Source organism: Acanthopagrus latus, chromosome 12, assembly GCF_904848185.1.
Source record: "Acanthopagrus latus isolate v.2019 chromosome 12, fAcaLat1.1, whole genome shotgun sequence".
Lineage (NCBI taxonomy): Eukaryota > Metazoa > Chordata > Actinopteri > Spariformes > Sparidae > Acanthopagrus > Acanthopagrus latus.
Window position 1 is genome coordinate 23,943,362 of NC_051050.1, and position 16,589 is coordinate 23,959,950.

At 43.8% G+C, this 16,589-nt stretch overlaps 1 protein-coding gene across 1 annotated transcript; it reads right to left on the reverse strand.

Annotated features, from left to right (window-relative positions):
* Nucleotides 1-758: 758 nt before the first annotated feature.
* Nucleotides 759-14,793, reverse strand: naa25 (N-alpha-acetyltransferase 25, NatB auxiliary subunit). The gene is made up of 24 exons (XM_037116923.1): nucleotides 14,540-14,793; nucleotides 12,089-12,174; nucleotides 10,883-11,021; nucleotides 10,682-10,800; nucleotides 10,495-10,569; nucleotides 10,302-10,409; nucleotides 9,217-9,295; nucleotides 8,976-9,087; nucleotides 8,802-8,891; nucleotides 8,468-8,640; nucleotides 8,275-8,387; nucleotides 7,981-8,188; nucleotides 7,806-7,895; nucleotides 7,541-7,721; nucleotides 6,630-6,729; nucleotides 6,379-6,530; nucleotides 6,152-6,277; nucleotides 5,794-6,037; nucleotides 4,907-5,030; nucleotides 4,745-4,810; nucleotides 4,558-4,655; nucleotides 4,367-4,480; nucleotides 4,133-4,273; nucleotides 759-3,363 (listed from the first exon to the last, which is right to left on the reverse strand). The coding sequence occupies exons 1-24, from the start codon at nucleotides 14,595-14,597 to the stop codon at nucleotides 3,241-3,243; spliced, it is 2,919 nt and encodes a 972-aa protein (XP_036972818.1). The 5' UTR covers nucleotides 14,598-14,793; the 3' UTR covers nucleotides 759-3,240.
* Between the last annotated feature and the right edge of the window lie 1,796 nt (nucleotides 14,794-16,589).

Genomic DNA, 16,589 nt, shown 5'->3' on the forward strand with positions numbered 1-16,589 from the left:
CCTTAAACTTTAAACACACATCCTTAAAAATTGTCAAAATATTTATATATATATATTTATTTCAAACTGTGAAATTTAAACAACCACAAATGTATAGTATTCAAATATTTTACAGTTCCAATTTTTTATTTGTAATTTTTTTCTATTTATTTGTTAATATTTATTCATTTATCTGTATTTATTTTGTCTGCGGCAACACCCGAATTTCCCTGATAAATTATGAGATTATTTTAATTTATATTTGCTTATAAATCAAAACCAAAAGGATTGATTGATTAAAAAAGTAAGATCAATTTTGTTTTTTCATAAAGTAAAAAAGGAAAATATTTAAAATGACTTTAGTCATGTAACTAGATGTCAGTTGATTATTATTATTATTTATCTAAAAAATGTTATTCTGGTCAAAATAAATAAATAAACAAAAATAAATAAACGTAGCTGCTCAGTTTGGACAGGTAAAACTCAGATACCACACTTCAAGATGAAAAAAAATTAAGTTAATTTGAATTTACCATTGAACGCAAACACAAAAAAAAACATTTTCCTGGAATTTAAACTACTTAAGTTTTTCAACAAAATACTGAGTATACCTTGTTTCTCAAAATAAATAAATAAAATTTTGCAACCTACATGAATCAACAGAAACGTTTCATTTATTCAGAAAACAGCCGTCACACAACTTCATCCGGAGCCTTTGCAGCTCGAAAACAATATTGTAAATAAGAAAATAAAATCAAAACATCACAACAACAAATCTCTCACATTTACTTTTTTTATTTAAAAAAAGCTTTGACATTCCAGTGTTTCTGTTTTCCATTTTCTAACAAAAGAGGGTGGTGAGATGACGCTCCAGATTGTCGACCATTATTCTGAACCTCAACAACAACAACAACAACAAACACATGAAGTCTGATCACAAACGTCTTCTCTGCAGCCGCCGATCCGCTCAGACAGACGGGCTCGAGTGTTCAAAACAAAAGAAAAAGGCATTTATTATTCGCAGATGTGTGTGTGTGTGTGTGATTGTATACAAGACTAACAGGAAGAGGGAGGGTTCACCAGTTACTCACATGTTCACATTGCTCTGCCGAATTCTTAATAAAATAGTACAACAACAACAAAACAAAAACAAAAGTCAAACTGCTCACGTCCTGCATCAGCGCTCGCGGTGACGTCTGTAAACTACGTCACTGTCTGCTGTGATCTGAGAAGATGCTGAAGCTGATGAAGTCGCTTTTGGTTCATGAGACTTGAGGCGGCTGAGCAGGAACGAACAAGAAAACAAAAAAAACAAACATTCAACACACGGAAAATCTCAGAGTATCGACTGCAGCGGCTTCTACAAAACACACTCACGTTCACACCAGAGCCTCCACGCTTATTTACAATTAGGTCCAATGTTCGTCTGACACACACACACACACACACACAAGCCCGGATTATTGTATTCTGCAGAGCTGCATCAAAATCTATCTGGCTGTACGGACAGAACCCGCTCAGTGTTCGGGTCAGAACCTGCTCGACGACTAAACGCAGACTGGATTTTGTACTTTCGTCACTTCTGTGTGAATAGATACTCGTGAGAAATGTGTGATGGTGATGTTTCTCTGCAGTGTCAGAGGAAATGATGCAACGAGGAGAAAAACACTGTTTTTGGTAGATATTCATATTTAAAAGGGACAGTCCACCCCAAAATACAAAAAGATACATATTTCACCTCTGAACTCAGCTAGCAGAGGTTACTCAAGATGATCCACACACCTTCTTGTGAGTAGTTTCGTGTAGGAACTACTTTCTTTCCATATCAACGCGCAGAAGGAAACATGCATCCAACTCCTTCCTTCTGCTCGGTGATACAGTCGGTGGGTTTTGTTCATTAGGAAGGAAAGTAGTTCCTGCTCACCACAATGGCTGGATTATTTTAAATAACCGGGTCATGATTTCTAGAAAGAGACAGACAGACATCTCAGTAACTCTGCAGCTCACACCAAAAAACATCCAGGTGCATTAAAAGTTCTACAGGCAGGAGTAAAAAAAAAATATATATATGCATGTTTGATTCTGGGGTGAACTGCTCCTTTAAGATGTTCATTCAATCACTATAAACCAGTCCAGTCTTAAAAAGGATTCTGACGATTGGATCCATGCCTGATGTTTGTTTCTTTTTGTGCTGGAACAACCCGATTATTCCACAGCAGACATGTTCACGAGCACCACACTTCTACTAGGAATAAAAAAAATAAGGAGAAGAAGAAGAACAGCGGCGGCGTCCATCCCACCGCTGCTCATTATTATAATAATAATAATAATAATAATAATAATAATAATAATACTGCGACTACAGAGGAGGCTCCACTGTCGGTACCAAAGCGACACACGAGTACACGAAGCAAAAACAAAAACCAAAAAGGAAGAAAAGTGAGAAAAATAATAGTTGAGTGGGAAACTTTCAGTCCTCGCTTCCTTCAGTTCAATGCAAAAAAAAATAATAAAATTGTGCCCGTTTCCGCTCGACGCAGAGAAACAGCTGGAACAGCAGCACGTTTCCTCCTTAGTGTTAACAGTCCTGTGTGTGTGTGTGTGTGTGTGTGTGTGTGTGTCACCAGAAGGAAACCAAAGTGAGGAATAAAGAGGAAACATAACTGACGAACAGAATAGTGGTTTATTGTGTCGTATATTGTAGCGGTAGTTGCTCTTTTTTTTTTTCTCTATGTACAATAATTTATTAGATTAGTTTTCATCTAAAACTGCTTGCGTATTCATTTTCTCCTAATTTGCTCTATTTCTGTATTTTTTTTTGTTGTTTTTTTTTAATATTTAAAAGGAGTCGCGTCTTTTTCTTTTCTTTTGTTTTTTCCTCCCCACCTAGTTTTCTTATAACTGCTGTATAAAGTCATGATTTATTGTTTTTTTACTTACAAGCTCGTGTGCTATAAGAGTTGCAAATGTCCCAGAGGTGTGTTTGTGTGTCTGAAAGGTGAAAGAAGAGGAAGAAAACAAAAAAATCCAGGTTACAGGAAGAAGAAAAAAAAAAAGGGGGGGAGGTCAGTAACGACTGTGTGCTCGGCAGGCGGGCGGGTCGAGCCGAGCCGGGGCGAGCCGGGTTTGTCGGGCTCGTGGGTTGGCTGGTGGGCTGACAGACGGCGGTGTGGGGCGTTCAGGGGCTGATGATGATGATGATGATGATGATGGGGGGGGGTAGAGTCGTCTTTATTTGGGTGGGTGTGTGTGTGATGGTGTTCAGATCTTGAGGTTCTTTATAGTTTCCGCTCTCTTCTTGAGCAGATCTCCCACCTCCTGTAGAGAGCGCAGGTAACTGCTCTGCACCTTGTCCATAGCAGCCTTCATAAACGAAGCTTCATCCTGAAACAAGTTAAAAAAAAAAACAAAATAAAAAAACAATCGTCAGAGCTCCAGGCTGGAAACATTTAGTGATGGTGCGACTTCATTCTCTGATTCCAGCTTCTTAAACATCAGTATTCTCTGTTTTCTCTCTTAATCTATGACAGTAAACTGAATATCTTTGTGTTGTGGATGAAACGAGACATTTGAGGACGACGTGTTGAGCTTTACGAAACACTGATCGCCATCTTTCACCATTTTACAGACCAAACTAATCTATCCATGTCGCGAGTTTACCCATGGTTCATAGCGGTAGTCGGTTATGCTCTTCTGGTTGAACTCTGTTTACGCTAGTGTAGCCGTCGTGCTCGCTCTAAAAATCAGCTTTTAACACAAAGAAAGCGACAAAATCAAGTGCATAGACAACATGAAGCAATGGCTCAATGTTAGCTACGCTGACATGGTTAACTATCTTGTATTTTCTGAAGGTAATGACGGTGGAGAATTACAGTTAGAACTACCTGCACAGTAACACAATAGGGAAAGTACTGTTGTAGACACACAGCAGGTTTATATTTCTGAAGCCAGCAGCAGAGCGTCAATCAAGCTAAACATACAGCGTGGATGCTGCTGAAGGAGTCGAAGTTGTTGATGTTCTACAAAAAAAAAAAAACTTAAATTTTTTCTTGAATTGTTGTGGTACATCCTGCTCTGTGCTAAAAAGGAAATCTTCTTGCAAAATGAGGAGCTTCTGTGAAAAGAGAAAGGTTTCATGTTCGTGCACACTGACCTCGGGGCATCCGTCCAAGCTTAAACTGGCCAGTTTAAGGGCTGTCAGGCCTGTCTCCTGCCCCTTTATATGCTCCAGAGCCTGGGCGAGCAGGTCCTGCAAGCTCCCCGTCAGCTCCTGGAAGCCACAAACCACCGCCGGCTGCAGGAGACACAGACCAGCAGAGGACGGTCAGCAGTGAGGATTAATCATCAGGTTACAGAGAGTAAGTAAGAGTGACGGGTCAAACCGTACCATCGCTGTGTTCGCATCCTTTTTCTTCTTCTTCTTCTTTTTCTGTAGACTCGTCTTCAGTGGTCGGAGGATCTTGGCACAGTGACTCGCCATCCAGAAGACTATGCACACCGTCTGCGCAGGAACAGCATGAATCAGTTTCATATTCAGACACATCAGATCCAGTGTAGCGATGACGTGTGACGACTCACCTCCACAAAGAAGATTAAGTTTTCTAATAAGGAGGGCTGCGTTTTTAATTTGCCCTCTTTCAGTTCCAACACATCTCCTTTGCATTTATTCAGAATTTCTGTGGACACAAAACAGGAAACATGAAGCGTAACAGAACCAAAACAAACCGTCTGCAAAGTTCCCTGTGAAATCCAGCCGCCGACTCACCTTGAAGCTGAACTACTAATGACTGGAAACCGTTACAGATCTGAGTCTGCAGCTCCGACGGCTCGTCTGAGAGGGAACAAAGAAACAAAGAGTGGTGAGTTAAAAAAAAAAAGAAAAGGTCAGAGCAGAGATCCGTTTCATGTTCCTGCTGCCGGTTCTCACCGAGTCCGACAGTCTCCAGCTCCTGTATGTGGACCGACAGCTGGAGCGCTGCAGCCTGACACTGACAGCTCCCACTGGACAGCGCCGGGGCCAGACGGGTGGAGGGGGGTCCCAGGAATGGATACTACAACACAACATGGACATGAGTTCAGCAAGGATTCAATGGGAAGATGTAGAAGATACTATCAGTATAGTTTGTTTTGTTTAGGGAGCTACATGTGAGGTTATGATGGTTGGAACCTGCAGTAGACAGCACAAAAAGGAAAGCAGCGTCCCCTCAGAGTTGTCGTATCGCACACAAATGATAAGAAGTTTGTTGCTGCTCGGTCACATTTGGGGGCGGCCGTGTTTCTTTGTTGTTGTTCTGCATCTTCTCACCTTTAGCTTCAGTACAGCTAGCTGGAGGACGCAGCTAAATCACGACATGTGGTGCAAAGACAAAGACCCTTTTAAAAACTTAGCTAAAGGGATGTTTGGGCGGACGCCCGCCGGGGCAGGTGTGCGAGTCGATCTGACTCCCTTCGCTGGTGATGGGAGACAGTTGGAAGTTGCCTTCAGAGCAGCTACAGCAGAGCGCTAATGAGCAGCTCCTGCGTTACGGCAACACTGAGGGGACATAATGCCTCACGTTAAGAAACACAGGATAACATCCCCTCCTCCACAACAAAGGAATAGAGGAAAGGAGACTTATTAAATTGTGAATTTTATTCTTGGGCATCCAAATAACGAGCGTGAATTTGTCCGAGTGGATGATCAGGGTTCAGTTCTGCATAAACTTTTAGAGAAGGGGGGATGCAGGCTGGTGTTAGCGCTCATACACGTGACACACAAGGTCCTTTTTTAACCATCTGTGTCACAGTATCATTGAAATATTTACTTAAACCGACCTGTACGCGTTTTTCTGCCATCTGCACGGCCGTCTGCAGAGTCTGGTTGAGTTGAGACAGCAGGCTGCTGAGGATGGAGGACTTGTCTCCGACACCGTTCTCGTTGGTCACCTCGGAGTTCTGCTGCGAGGCCGAGTGTCCCAACGCCGCCAGAGAGGCGAGGAGGCGAAGAGTGAGGGAGCGCAACCTCAGCCACACCGACTCCTCCTCCAGAGAGCGACGCCGGTGATCCTCAGTTAACTGTCTGCAAACGGAAAGGAGGCGATGAGACGGTGTTAGCGATGAGCAGACAAAGAACAAAATCAAAACGCTCCAGTTTCACTAATGAAAGCTTGACTGCAGACTCATCACGACTCACCTGTCTTTCGGGTCCCAGCTGGTGAAGACAGTCAGGTCTCTGTTGTCCCTCATGTTGTCCCAGGGGATGTCGTCCTCCTCTGCAGACAGAGACATGGCCTTCACACTCTCCTCCAGACTCAACACACTGAAAGACAAAAGACAAGACAACGTCTCAGTGAAGAACTCAAGTCTGCAACACGAGCTGCTGTGATTTTTTTGTTGTGTTTGTTTTGAGTATTTCCTCACATGTCGGCCTCCAGGAACAGATCGAGCAGCATCCTCTCAGTACGGACCTGAGCAAAGTGCAGTGATTGGTTCAACCTGTTCCTGAGAGCAATGAACTCTGGGATTTTCTCAAATGCTCCGTACTTATACGCCTGGATGATATACTCTGAGGTCTGGAGGGAGAGAAACAAGATAGATTTAAAATAAAAAAGGGCCGAACGGTGAGGCGACATCAGAACATGTGAGTCCGTGCTGAGGTGGGATCGACTTACATCTTTCTGGTTCGAGTGGAAAAACCTGAGGGAGAAGTTACAGGACTGGGAGGCTGCAGCGAACTGACCCAACGACTCCGCGTAACGTGTCAACAGAAACCTGGAGATGAAAAACAGAAAGTAGGATTCAAACAAATACCAACGCAGACACAACTGTAATCATCAAAACGCCTCAGAGAAAGAAAACAGTGTCGGCTGAACATTTCTAGTTCCTGAAGTTTTCCTTCAACGACTGAACGAACGTCTGCAGACAAACACGACTGTGAAATGAACAAATAAAGGAAGGAAATCGACCCGCGAATCATTTCAAATTTGACTTTTCCTTCTTTTAGGGGCCGATTGTTTTGCTTTTGCCGCTCCAAAAATTTTTAATATTCCTCTTTTACAATAAAGTTCCTGCTCGACACAGTTTATGATCACTTTTGACAAATTGAGAGCAGAAAGACTAAAAACCCTCAAAATGTGAAAGGAAATGAGATTTAATCATTTAAGTCATTGATTGATTGACTCATTAAATGCATTCATTGTGGAGTTACAGCCTATTTAATAAATCTGTGTCAGACTGTTAGGAAGCATCATCCAACACTTGATGTTACGAAACATCAACACTTTCCCACTTTTCTGCACATTTCATCGTTTGTGTTAATTACCTTAATAACTAAACCTAAATATTGTCTATTCACATGATTTCTACCCTTTAAAACTGTCAGGAAAACCCAAACATCTCATTCAAATCTTTCAAAACTCGCCATTAGAACAACAGAAACAACACACGCGTGAAATTAGAACAGGAGAAAGAAAACAATGTCTGCTTTTTGTTTTCAGTCCAAGTTCAACTTCCAACGAGATCTTAAACTGGATTCAGTCGATGACCCGAACAACAGGCATGATTAAAGTGTTCATGTACTGACCCGATGGTGTCGTGCTGCACGTGCTTGGCGTCCAGGCTGGAATAAAGATCCACGACAGGCTCGAAGGCTCCCAGGCGACAGTAGAGGAGCAGCAGCAGCAGCTTGAACTGGGCGTTGGAGGGACTGTGAGACAAACCCTCCTGCAGGACGCCCAGCGACTGCCACACCATGTCCTCGTCCCCTACGACACACACCGGACAGAAACGCTCAGAGACGATCTCGCAAACGAGGAGTCAGAGAGAGAAAGAGAGAGAGGGGAACTCACCGGTGTCCGTCCACAAGTCGATGTATACGTGAGCTGCCATGAGACAATACATATCAGAGAACTGCAGCTCCGTCTTCAGAGCGTTCGTCCCTGTGAGACAAAGAAATCCACCCATCAGAACAAACTGTTCACACGAAGCACCGTCTGTTTTATCACTGAACCGAAGCGTTCCTACCAAACTTCAGTCCGTGCCGATAGTGCGCTTTGAGCTCGGCGATGAGCCGCAGCTTTCCCTCCACGTCGAGCGCGTGATGCAGCCCGAGCGCTCGGCTCAGCTGACACACGCACAAATGCCTCTGTAGCGCTTTGGTGTCGTCTGGAAACGCGAATCCCTCGTCGCCCTGCTCGCCCAGAGGAACCGCTTCACTCAGACGGTTAACGAACTGAAACGTTGAGAGGAGAAATGTGTTTCAGAGTCCGACACTTCACAGGAGGCAGCTCAACAAACACCGCTGCGGCTCGGTCGTACCTGAACGTGTTGATCAGCAGAGAGCAGGTGGAGGTATATTTTTAGGTCGGTGATGCAGCACGGTTTGTCCCCAAACTTCCCAAAGAACTGCACCATCAGCTCTAAAGGCTCTCCTGCTCAGAGACACAGAGAAACGTTAAAGCAGAGTGAAGCTGCAGAACGAGGAGAAAAACAAAAACAAAATGCTTTTTACCTAGCTGGGATTCTTCAGGACAGCCTCGCTCTCTCAGTCTGTGAATCAACTCGAGCCGAGCTAAGTAAGGTCCTCTGAGCGCTCGAGAGTCTTTGTCGTCCTCTCCTTTGATTCTGTCCTCCACGAACCTCACCACCTCAGCCACAGTGTGATGGACGGCGCCCTCCGGACAGCTGCAGACGCACAGAAACACACAGGTCACGTTCATCTGTTAGAGAAAAACATTCCTTCGACCGCTCTCCTCCTACGTTTAGAGCTGAACAACAAGAATCCTGCTTCTGCTCGACACACACTCACACCAGCCTCCATTTGAAATCGAAGCGATGGTACTCACTGTTCGCCTTCTTCCGGCGGGCTCCACGACTGATCGATCAGGTGGAACAGAGAGTCGAAGTAGGAAGGATAAAACTGCCAGTCGTCAGGACTGCAAACAAGAAAACACACACACAGGTTTATAACTGATTCAGCTCGTCAGCAGGTGTGTGTGTGTGTGTGAGCCTGAACTCACTTTTTGAGCAGCAGCTTGTGGGCCAAAGCGTTGCACTCGGGCCAACGCTGTAGCCTCTGGTAGAGCATCATACACTTGTTCTCTCGGCTCTGCAGCTCACTGGTCAGCTTCTCTGCGGGAACACACACACACACACACACACACACACACACAGTCAAAGATGAGTTTTGTATTCACACGTGTGGAACAGGAAGGACTCACGACATGTTGATGATCTTTATCTGTACAGAAACGTTCGTACCTCCCAGCGGGCCTCGGATCACGTCCAGAGCCTCGACACATTTCCCCAAACGCTCCAGGATCATAAAATACAGCTGCACCTGAAGACACACATCAAAAAACATTAATTATTATCACAAAATCCTCCATCTGTCTGCTAATTTGTGAAAATATAAAGAGCGTCTCCAGGTGAAACTTGGCGGAGCGTGAACATCAGAGTCATTATGAAACCGTCTGTCGCCACTTTACCTTCCACCGTTAACAGAATTGTGTATTTTGCATCACAACACAGATGTTATCCATGTTTTACTGGTCAAGAATCACGATGACTCGACACACAACGTCATAAACTGTTAAGGCAACTCGTTAACGGCAGCAAATGTCACGCAGTCACTGAAAAGTTACCATTTTTTATCACCTGGGCTTAAAAGTAGCGCTCATTGTTCATCAGGTCAGATTGAACCTACAGAAGTTTCTGTTGGATCGTGTGACAACACACTTCTGATCAGCGAGTCAGAATCAACAGACATCTGCAGAAACATCCGTCTAACCGTGAAGAAGGAATGAGGAACTCAGAGACAGAACTCACTCTGACAGAACAGAGTGTGAGACCAGCAAAAAAAAAAAGAAAAAGGGGAATTCATGTTTTACTTTCTGCTTCGAGGGAAGTTTTTCAAAGATAAACAAATCTTTTTACTGGAAGAACAGCAGCTCGAGGAAACGTCTTAATCTTAATGTGATAATCTTGAATTTTAACTTTCATAGCATCCTCGTCATCCTGAGTGTCTTGACTGTAGTTTCACACGAATAACTCTGTAACAAGCAACATCTGTTACATGTTTCTTGACCTTTCTCCTATTATTTCCCGGTCAAACTGGTTTGTGGGGAGTTTTCCTGATCTGACTCGAGGGTCTCGGGGGACAGAGGGAGTTGTGTGATGTACAGAAAAGCTTCTGGAGACAGATTTGTGTTTGGTGGAAACGAGCCTCATCAATAAAATGAACCTGGATAACCAAACCAAATGCAGAACCATCGAACAAACATCTAAACCTGAATCTGAGTTTCTGCATCCAGACATCACAACATGGACGCAGACGCTCGACTCACCTCCGCTTCAGCTTCAATCTTCTCCTCCTTCACCATTTTCTCCACCATGCGTTCAGCCAGCGGCAGGAACATGGTCTGGGACAGTTTCTCATCCTGTGCTGAGATGGCCTGAACCGCAGAACAACACAAGCACGCGTGTCATGATGAGAATAAATCAAGATTTTGGGGGAATGTGAGCGTCTGCGCTCTTTACCTGCATCACCAGACTCATGACGGACCAGAAGTAGTACGGGTTCTTGGGGACGATTTTATACAAGGCCATTCCCGCCTGTAAAGAGCGAAGATGCAGTCGTGAACATCCTCCTTGTTATTCTGACTGTGTCAGTTATTTAACGAGCGTCTTCATGTTTACATGCAGGTGTGGACCTGAGCGCTCTCACCTGCTGCATCTTCTTGTACTCCCCGACGCGAGCGTACGCCATGAAGAGGTGCGAGTGATACTCCTCGCTGAGAGGAACCTTCTTCACCGCCGCCTCGTACAGCTTCGCCACCAACTCCGCTGTGAACAACACGCACGCCAGCTGACACGCCGTTCCTCATAGTGATGTCATAACCGTGTGTGTGTGCGTGTGTGTACTCACGACGATGCATCTCTCTGTACAGGATGGTCAGAGCTTGTAGTGAGTTGTCATCAGTCGGCTCCAGCGTGGCCACTTCCTGCGCCAGAGAAAACGCTTCATCCTGCTTCCCGGTCCTCTGCAGACCGATCGCCTTCAGGACCTGAGGGTGAAAATATAAAGTTCAGAGGTTTTATTGTTGGAGGAGCGATGAGGAGCGATGAGGAGCGATGAGGAGCGATGAGGAGCGAGCGTCTGCAGCAGCAGCTCAGAGAAAAGCTGCAGTGCCCGGCGTCTTTACTCTGACACTCCGAGTGCTTCAAGTCAAAAATCTCACAACTTTGCAGAAAGATGGAGGTGAAAACAATCACTGTAGTTTTGTCTCCTGTGGATGAGGTCATGCTGCCACGTCCTCCTCGCTCTGATGTCTCGGTGTCAAATAAAAACAAACAGACAGGAAACCTTACAGGAGCAGCGTCCATCATATGTCCCATCGCTTCCGAGTGCACAATCAGCACTTTCCTGCCCCCAAAAAACTTTATGGCTGCGTCCCAATTCAGGATTAGCATCCTTCGGAGGCCACATTTGAACGCCGGGCGAAGGCTGTCCCAATGCATCGCTGCCATCCTTCGCAGCCTCCCATATCCCAAGATTCTTTGCATGCCCGAAAAAGAAGAAATAAAGAGAGAAAATGGTGACATGCGTGGCGTAGATTTCCACTTTTGTGGGTCTGGGCAGCAGAAATCGTGGGCGCAAACATCTGGTGACGCAACCAAAAAATGCTCCGAAGGCCGGACCGTCCCATTTAGCAACGGCTGACGAGTCCTTCGAAGGACGCAGCCCCAGAATTGTGACGCAGCCCATGTGTCCACGTGTCCCGAGGAGATGTTCCCTGCACAGTTGTCAAAGCCGGAGCTCCCCCAATTATTTAAAGCGTTATAAATTATAGATGTTTTTGAGAGAAAGACAGAGCAGATATCAAAATCCTCATATTGAAAACTTAACAGAGCTTCTCACAGGAGGCTCAGCGCTCTGACGTCTGGTTCCATCTAAAACCAACATCACAACGAAACTACGTCTTATTAAAACAGGTATTCTAGTTTTGTTTGTTAATTTGAGGACTCAGGAAACCAAACCAAAAACATCTGTGAGTGATCAGAGAGCAGCTGAACGTTCTCACGCCGGCAGCAGAGAAAACAAAAAAGTGAGGCTCGCTCCTCCGTCACTCACCTTGGCACAGTGCAGGTCCTTGTGTTTCTTCAGCAGCTTGTCCGCCTGCTGGATCGCCATCTTATTGTTGCCATTATCAAGATAATCTGCAGAAACACGACACACAGAATATCACGTTAATCTGGGTTTTCTCCACCTTTATATGGGATCAATACTGTCTGCCGTTTACAGGCAACAACACGTAAACTGGATCATTCTTCTTCCTCGTCAGACGTCTGATCGGCTCCTGTCCTGAAGATCAATACCGCCATCGTCTTGTGTTAGAGACAAGCTCTCTGCAGTGAACCAGTTCAAGCTGGTCGCTGCGTCAATGTCACGACGGCGGAGACGAGCAGAAACAACACAGTCGCAGTTTCTATGTCGACTGTTCGCAATGAGTTTTATTCCATTTTGATAATCTGGTTGTTGGTTCAAGAAGTTTCTTTTGTCTGATTTCAGTGTCGTTGACACGACACATGTACGATCCGCTGCATATTTCACATTTTGAATTAAAGAATAACACATGACGGCTTGAACACTGCGTGTGAAGCACAGCAGCATCTCACTGTGGAGGAGTCGAGCCGGTCCTGCTTTATCAATACTGCAGAAAATGAGCATTGAAACCACTGTGAGCGTTCAGAATCAATACGTATTGATTGCATTGATAACACAGCCTGAGCACAGTGTGAGAATTTTCTGGTTTCTTTCCTCTACAACACTAAAACTGAAGATTGTTTGGGCTGTTTCCAGGCTTAAATAACAAACATTTATTGATCCAGCTTCTTAATTGTGAGGATCGTCTTCGTCTGAGGCGACAATAAATTGGTATTTTTAGATTTTGGGACTGTTGGTCAACTTAACAAGCCATTTAAATACATTAACTTGGACGTCAGATGATGATAACAGAGTTTAATTTGATGAAACTATTAATAAATCATATTAATTTTGTATCCTCTCAGATTTTGGATATTGATAAATGGTGATACGTCTCAGTTTTAATGGCTGCATTATCAGACTGTTGTGTTCCAATACTTGATTTTGTCACTCAGTCCAAACATTAAGTTCTTTTCAAGGAGATTTCATCATTAAAGACCAAATCAACACACTAATGATTGTATATATTGATCAATACATCAGGTCTCCATCCTCACACACATCTCTCTGGACCACTGAGAGATGTTGAACTGTGTGTCTGCAGTCACACACACACACACACACACACACACACACACACACACAGACCTCAGTTTAGCCTCTTCATGACAGCTGGCTGCCAAAATTAACTGTGCCAGACAGTTCACAGTGATTATGTCACGTCTATTCTCTCTGTTCTGGACTGTCACCATCACAGGACGCTAACAGAACATGTCACCAACACTCAGACATCACTTCAGGTCTGCTGCCAAACCAGGCCAACAACAAAAAACAAAACAAAACAAAGAAAAAAGAAACCCCTGAGGCTGCAGACTTGTGGTGAAAAGAGAGTTTGGTGTTTGGTATTTTCACTGTCCTGCAGCTGCAGAGTTGACACTGCTGCTATCTGTTAGCTTTGACAAACTTCCCAACAAAAAAAACCAAAAAAAAAACCTGTTCATTCTGAGCAGCTAGCTCCCTGAACTAACGCTTAAATATGGATTTATACAACGCTAATAGAATATTAATATTGAGTAAGACACTACAACACCACATGTGTGATTCATCGCAGTTGTTAAATGTTACAACACAGTGAATGTCTTTTATTTCCGTTATTTGGCAGCGCACTGTTCTGCCTCCGTGAGCTGTGACAGCTTAGAAGCTAGCTAGCAGGTAAGCTAACAAGCTAGCTAGCTAGCCTTCCTAGCTTGGAGCATTGTCCTTACACCTCTCCTGATGCTAGCTGGGAGCTAACCGTGTCACATCAAGCTAGTTGTAAAGAGGCTTCACGTTCAGACTGGACACGGACAGCTGATCACAGCGGAGATCCTCACCAGCCTGAGGAACGAAGGGAACGAACTTTTCTTTTAAACCTTCACACGGCTGCAGCATGTTCAGGGTCTGGCTGGCTGGCTAGCTGACACATTAGCACGCTAGCTAGCTGTCAAACAGCGACCGTTAGCAAAAAGGAGAAAAGCACTTCGACTTTGAGAATGAGCCAAGCCGGACGACAGACAAGTCGGCGCCGCTCAGCGCCGTAACACCACCCGGACTGACCCCAGCTGTGAGACGGGGACACCCGGCTTCACCCACAGACCCGCGGCAGCCGCGTCCCAGCCCGGCGAGGTGGCAGCCCGGGTAAGGTGCACTGTCATTGGGCGCTGCAGGCAGCAGACACCGTGGTTGGAGCTGGTGGGGCCGCATCGCTGCTCCCCCTCCCTCCCTCCCTCCACCCCGCTCCGACTCCACCACCACCACCTTCTGCTTCACGCACACGCACCCGCACACATCACACGCATGTTTACCAAACACCTGCACGGCTCCCCAGTGAGCTCTCACCGTATATCGGCCTGAGTCTCCTGTCGTTGGGATCCTGCACATGGCCTCTCGCCGCCATGGTGGAGTTTACCTGCTGGGTGAATGTTGACGCATGCGCACTGTGCGCCGCCTCTAGGAGCGATTAAAGGATTTCTTTTTCTTGCTGAAAGCGCAAAATCAGCTGCAGGAGCATGTTCTGCTGCAGAACTCTGGACCGGTTCTGACTCCAGGACCTGCTGCACACACTTAGAAACACTTTGGTACTTTATATGATGGGTTAGAAATGCTTATGGGGAGTAAAGTGCAGTTTAGGAGTACTTCAAGTTACTTTTATACTTTATACTTGTGCCTTGCTGCAGCTGTGAGGCAGATGCATGCACATATTCACACCTGATGTCCACCAGCTGCAACATTAATTACATTTACATACTAATACCTCAATGTCTAATACAAATATTATAAAAATGTGCCGTTCTTTGGTGGTTAAAAGTATATTTTGATGCTAATCACTGGCAGGATTTATGAGAATGCAAATATTGTTTATGTCACAATTGCTTTATTTTGGGTGATGTGACATGAAGAATGAGTCCATCTCTATCGGTTTAACGTGTTTGGTGCTGCTGGATGCACCGCTAACAGAAGCTAATGATGCTGATGTGAGTTTATTTTAATGTGAGTTTAGTTTAATGGATCCTGCTGACGTAAACCTGAGACACAAAACTTCCACAGAGCCTCTTTAATCCCCCTGAAGAAGTCTGTTCTGACAGTGAATTCACACCTGAGGCTCAAAGTTTCTACATCACACTTACAGTTGTAACTTATTAAAAATCTGATTTAATAACAGAATATTTCTGGCTCGAACATTAAAGTACGAGAAAATCTCATTTCTGAGAGGAAAGTCTGCTGCCGGAGGAGAAACGATCCAGTTTCCTCTCAGATCTCCATTCTGAGTCACATTATTGAGAAAACCTTCATCTAAAAGGTCAAAACTGATCATGATTACATTAATATTGTTGGGTGACGTCCTGTTACAGCAGCTCTCGCTCACTTTTGAGCTTTTTCCTGTTTTTAATTTCTTTTGTACTTTTTAAATGTTTTTTTTACTTCTTACCTTTTTAATTATATTGTTGATTTTTTCACTATTGTCATTGTTTTTTGTAATTTTCTGTGGTTTGGCTGCTGTGGCAAACACATTTCCCCGTGTGTGGGACAATTAAGGAAAACTGATTCTGATTTATTGAATGTTTTGTTCTTTATTCCATCATGTGCAACGTTTAAAAAAAGTTTGTGTCATATTTATTTGAATGTAAGTTTAATGAGTTAAATAGAACCTTATCTGATAGAAAAATGTTCAAACCACCTGTGCTGAAATGTATTTTTTGTCATCAGAAAAGTACATTTTAAACTAGTTTCCTTTTTGAAGAATGAATGAAACCTTTGTGAGTATTCAGGATCAATACGTACTGATTTAATTGATAACTCTTTCCTCCTCTTACCACACTGAACTGAACATCTTTTGCTTGTGGATGAAACAAAACATTTGAAGACGTCACGTTGGGCTAATCGAAACTTTTTATAAACCAAACAGCAAATCAGTTAATAAACTAAATTAATCACCAACGAAGCCAATCGATAGTTTCAGCTACTCCACTTCTGATTTCCAGGCTAAAATAACAAACATTTAATGATGTAATTTTAGATTTCTGGACAGTTGGTCAACTAAACAAACCATTTAAATACATTAACTTGGACTTCAGATGATCACAAAAGAGTTTAATTTGAAAAAACTTTTAATATTCATATTCATTTTGCATCCTCTCAGATTTGGGATATTGATAAGTCATTGTGATAATAACTAAAGTGCCAATGATCTCTATAATCCTTCAGTTGTTCATGTGATATCTGCTGTATTTTGTCTGTGTGTTTAATGTGAGCCTCCAAAATTAAATAAATTAAAGATTCTAATATTTGTGTGTTAAGAGAAGATCTTCATGTTTCAGAATCAATTAAAAGCGTTTTTTCAAAATAAAACAACCACCTACAGAGACACACAAACAGGAAGCAGCACATT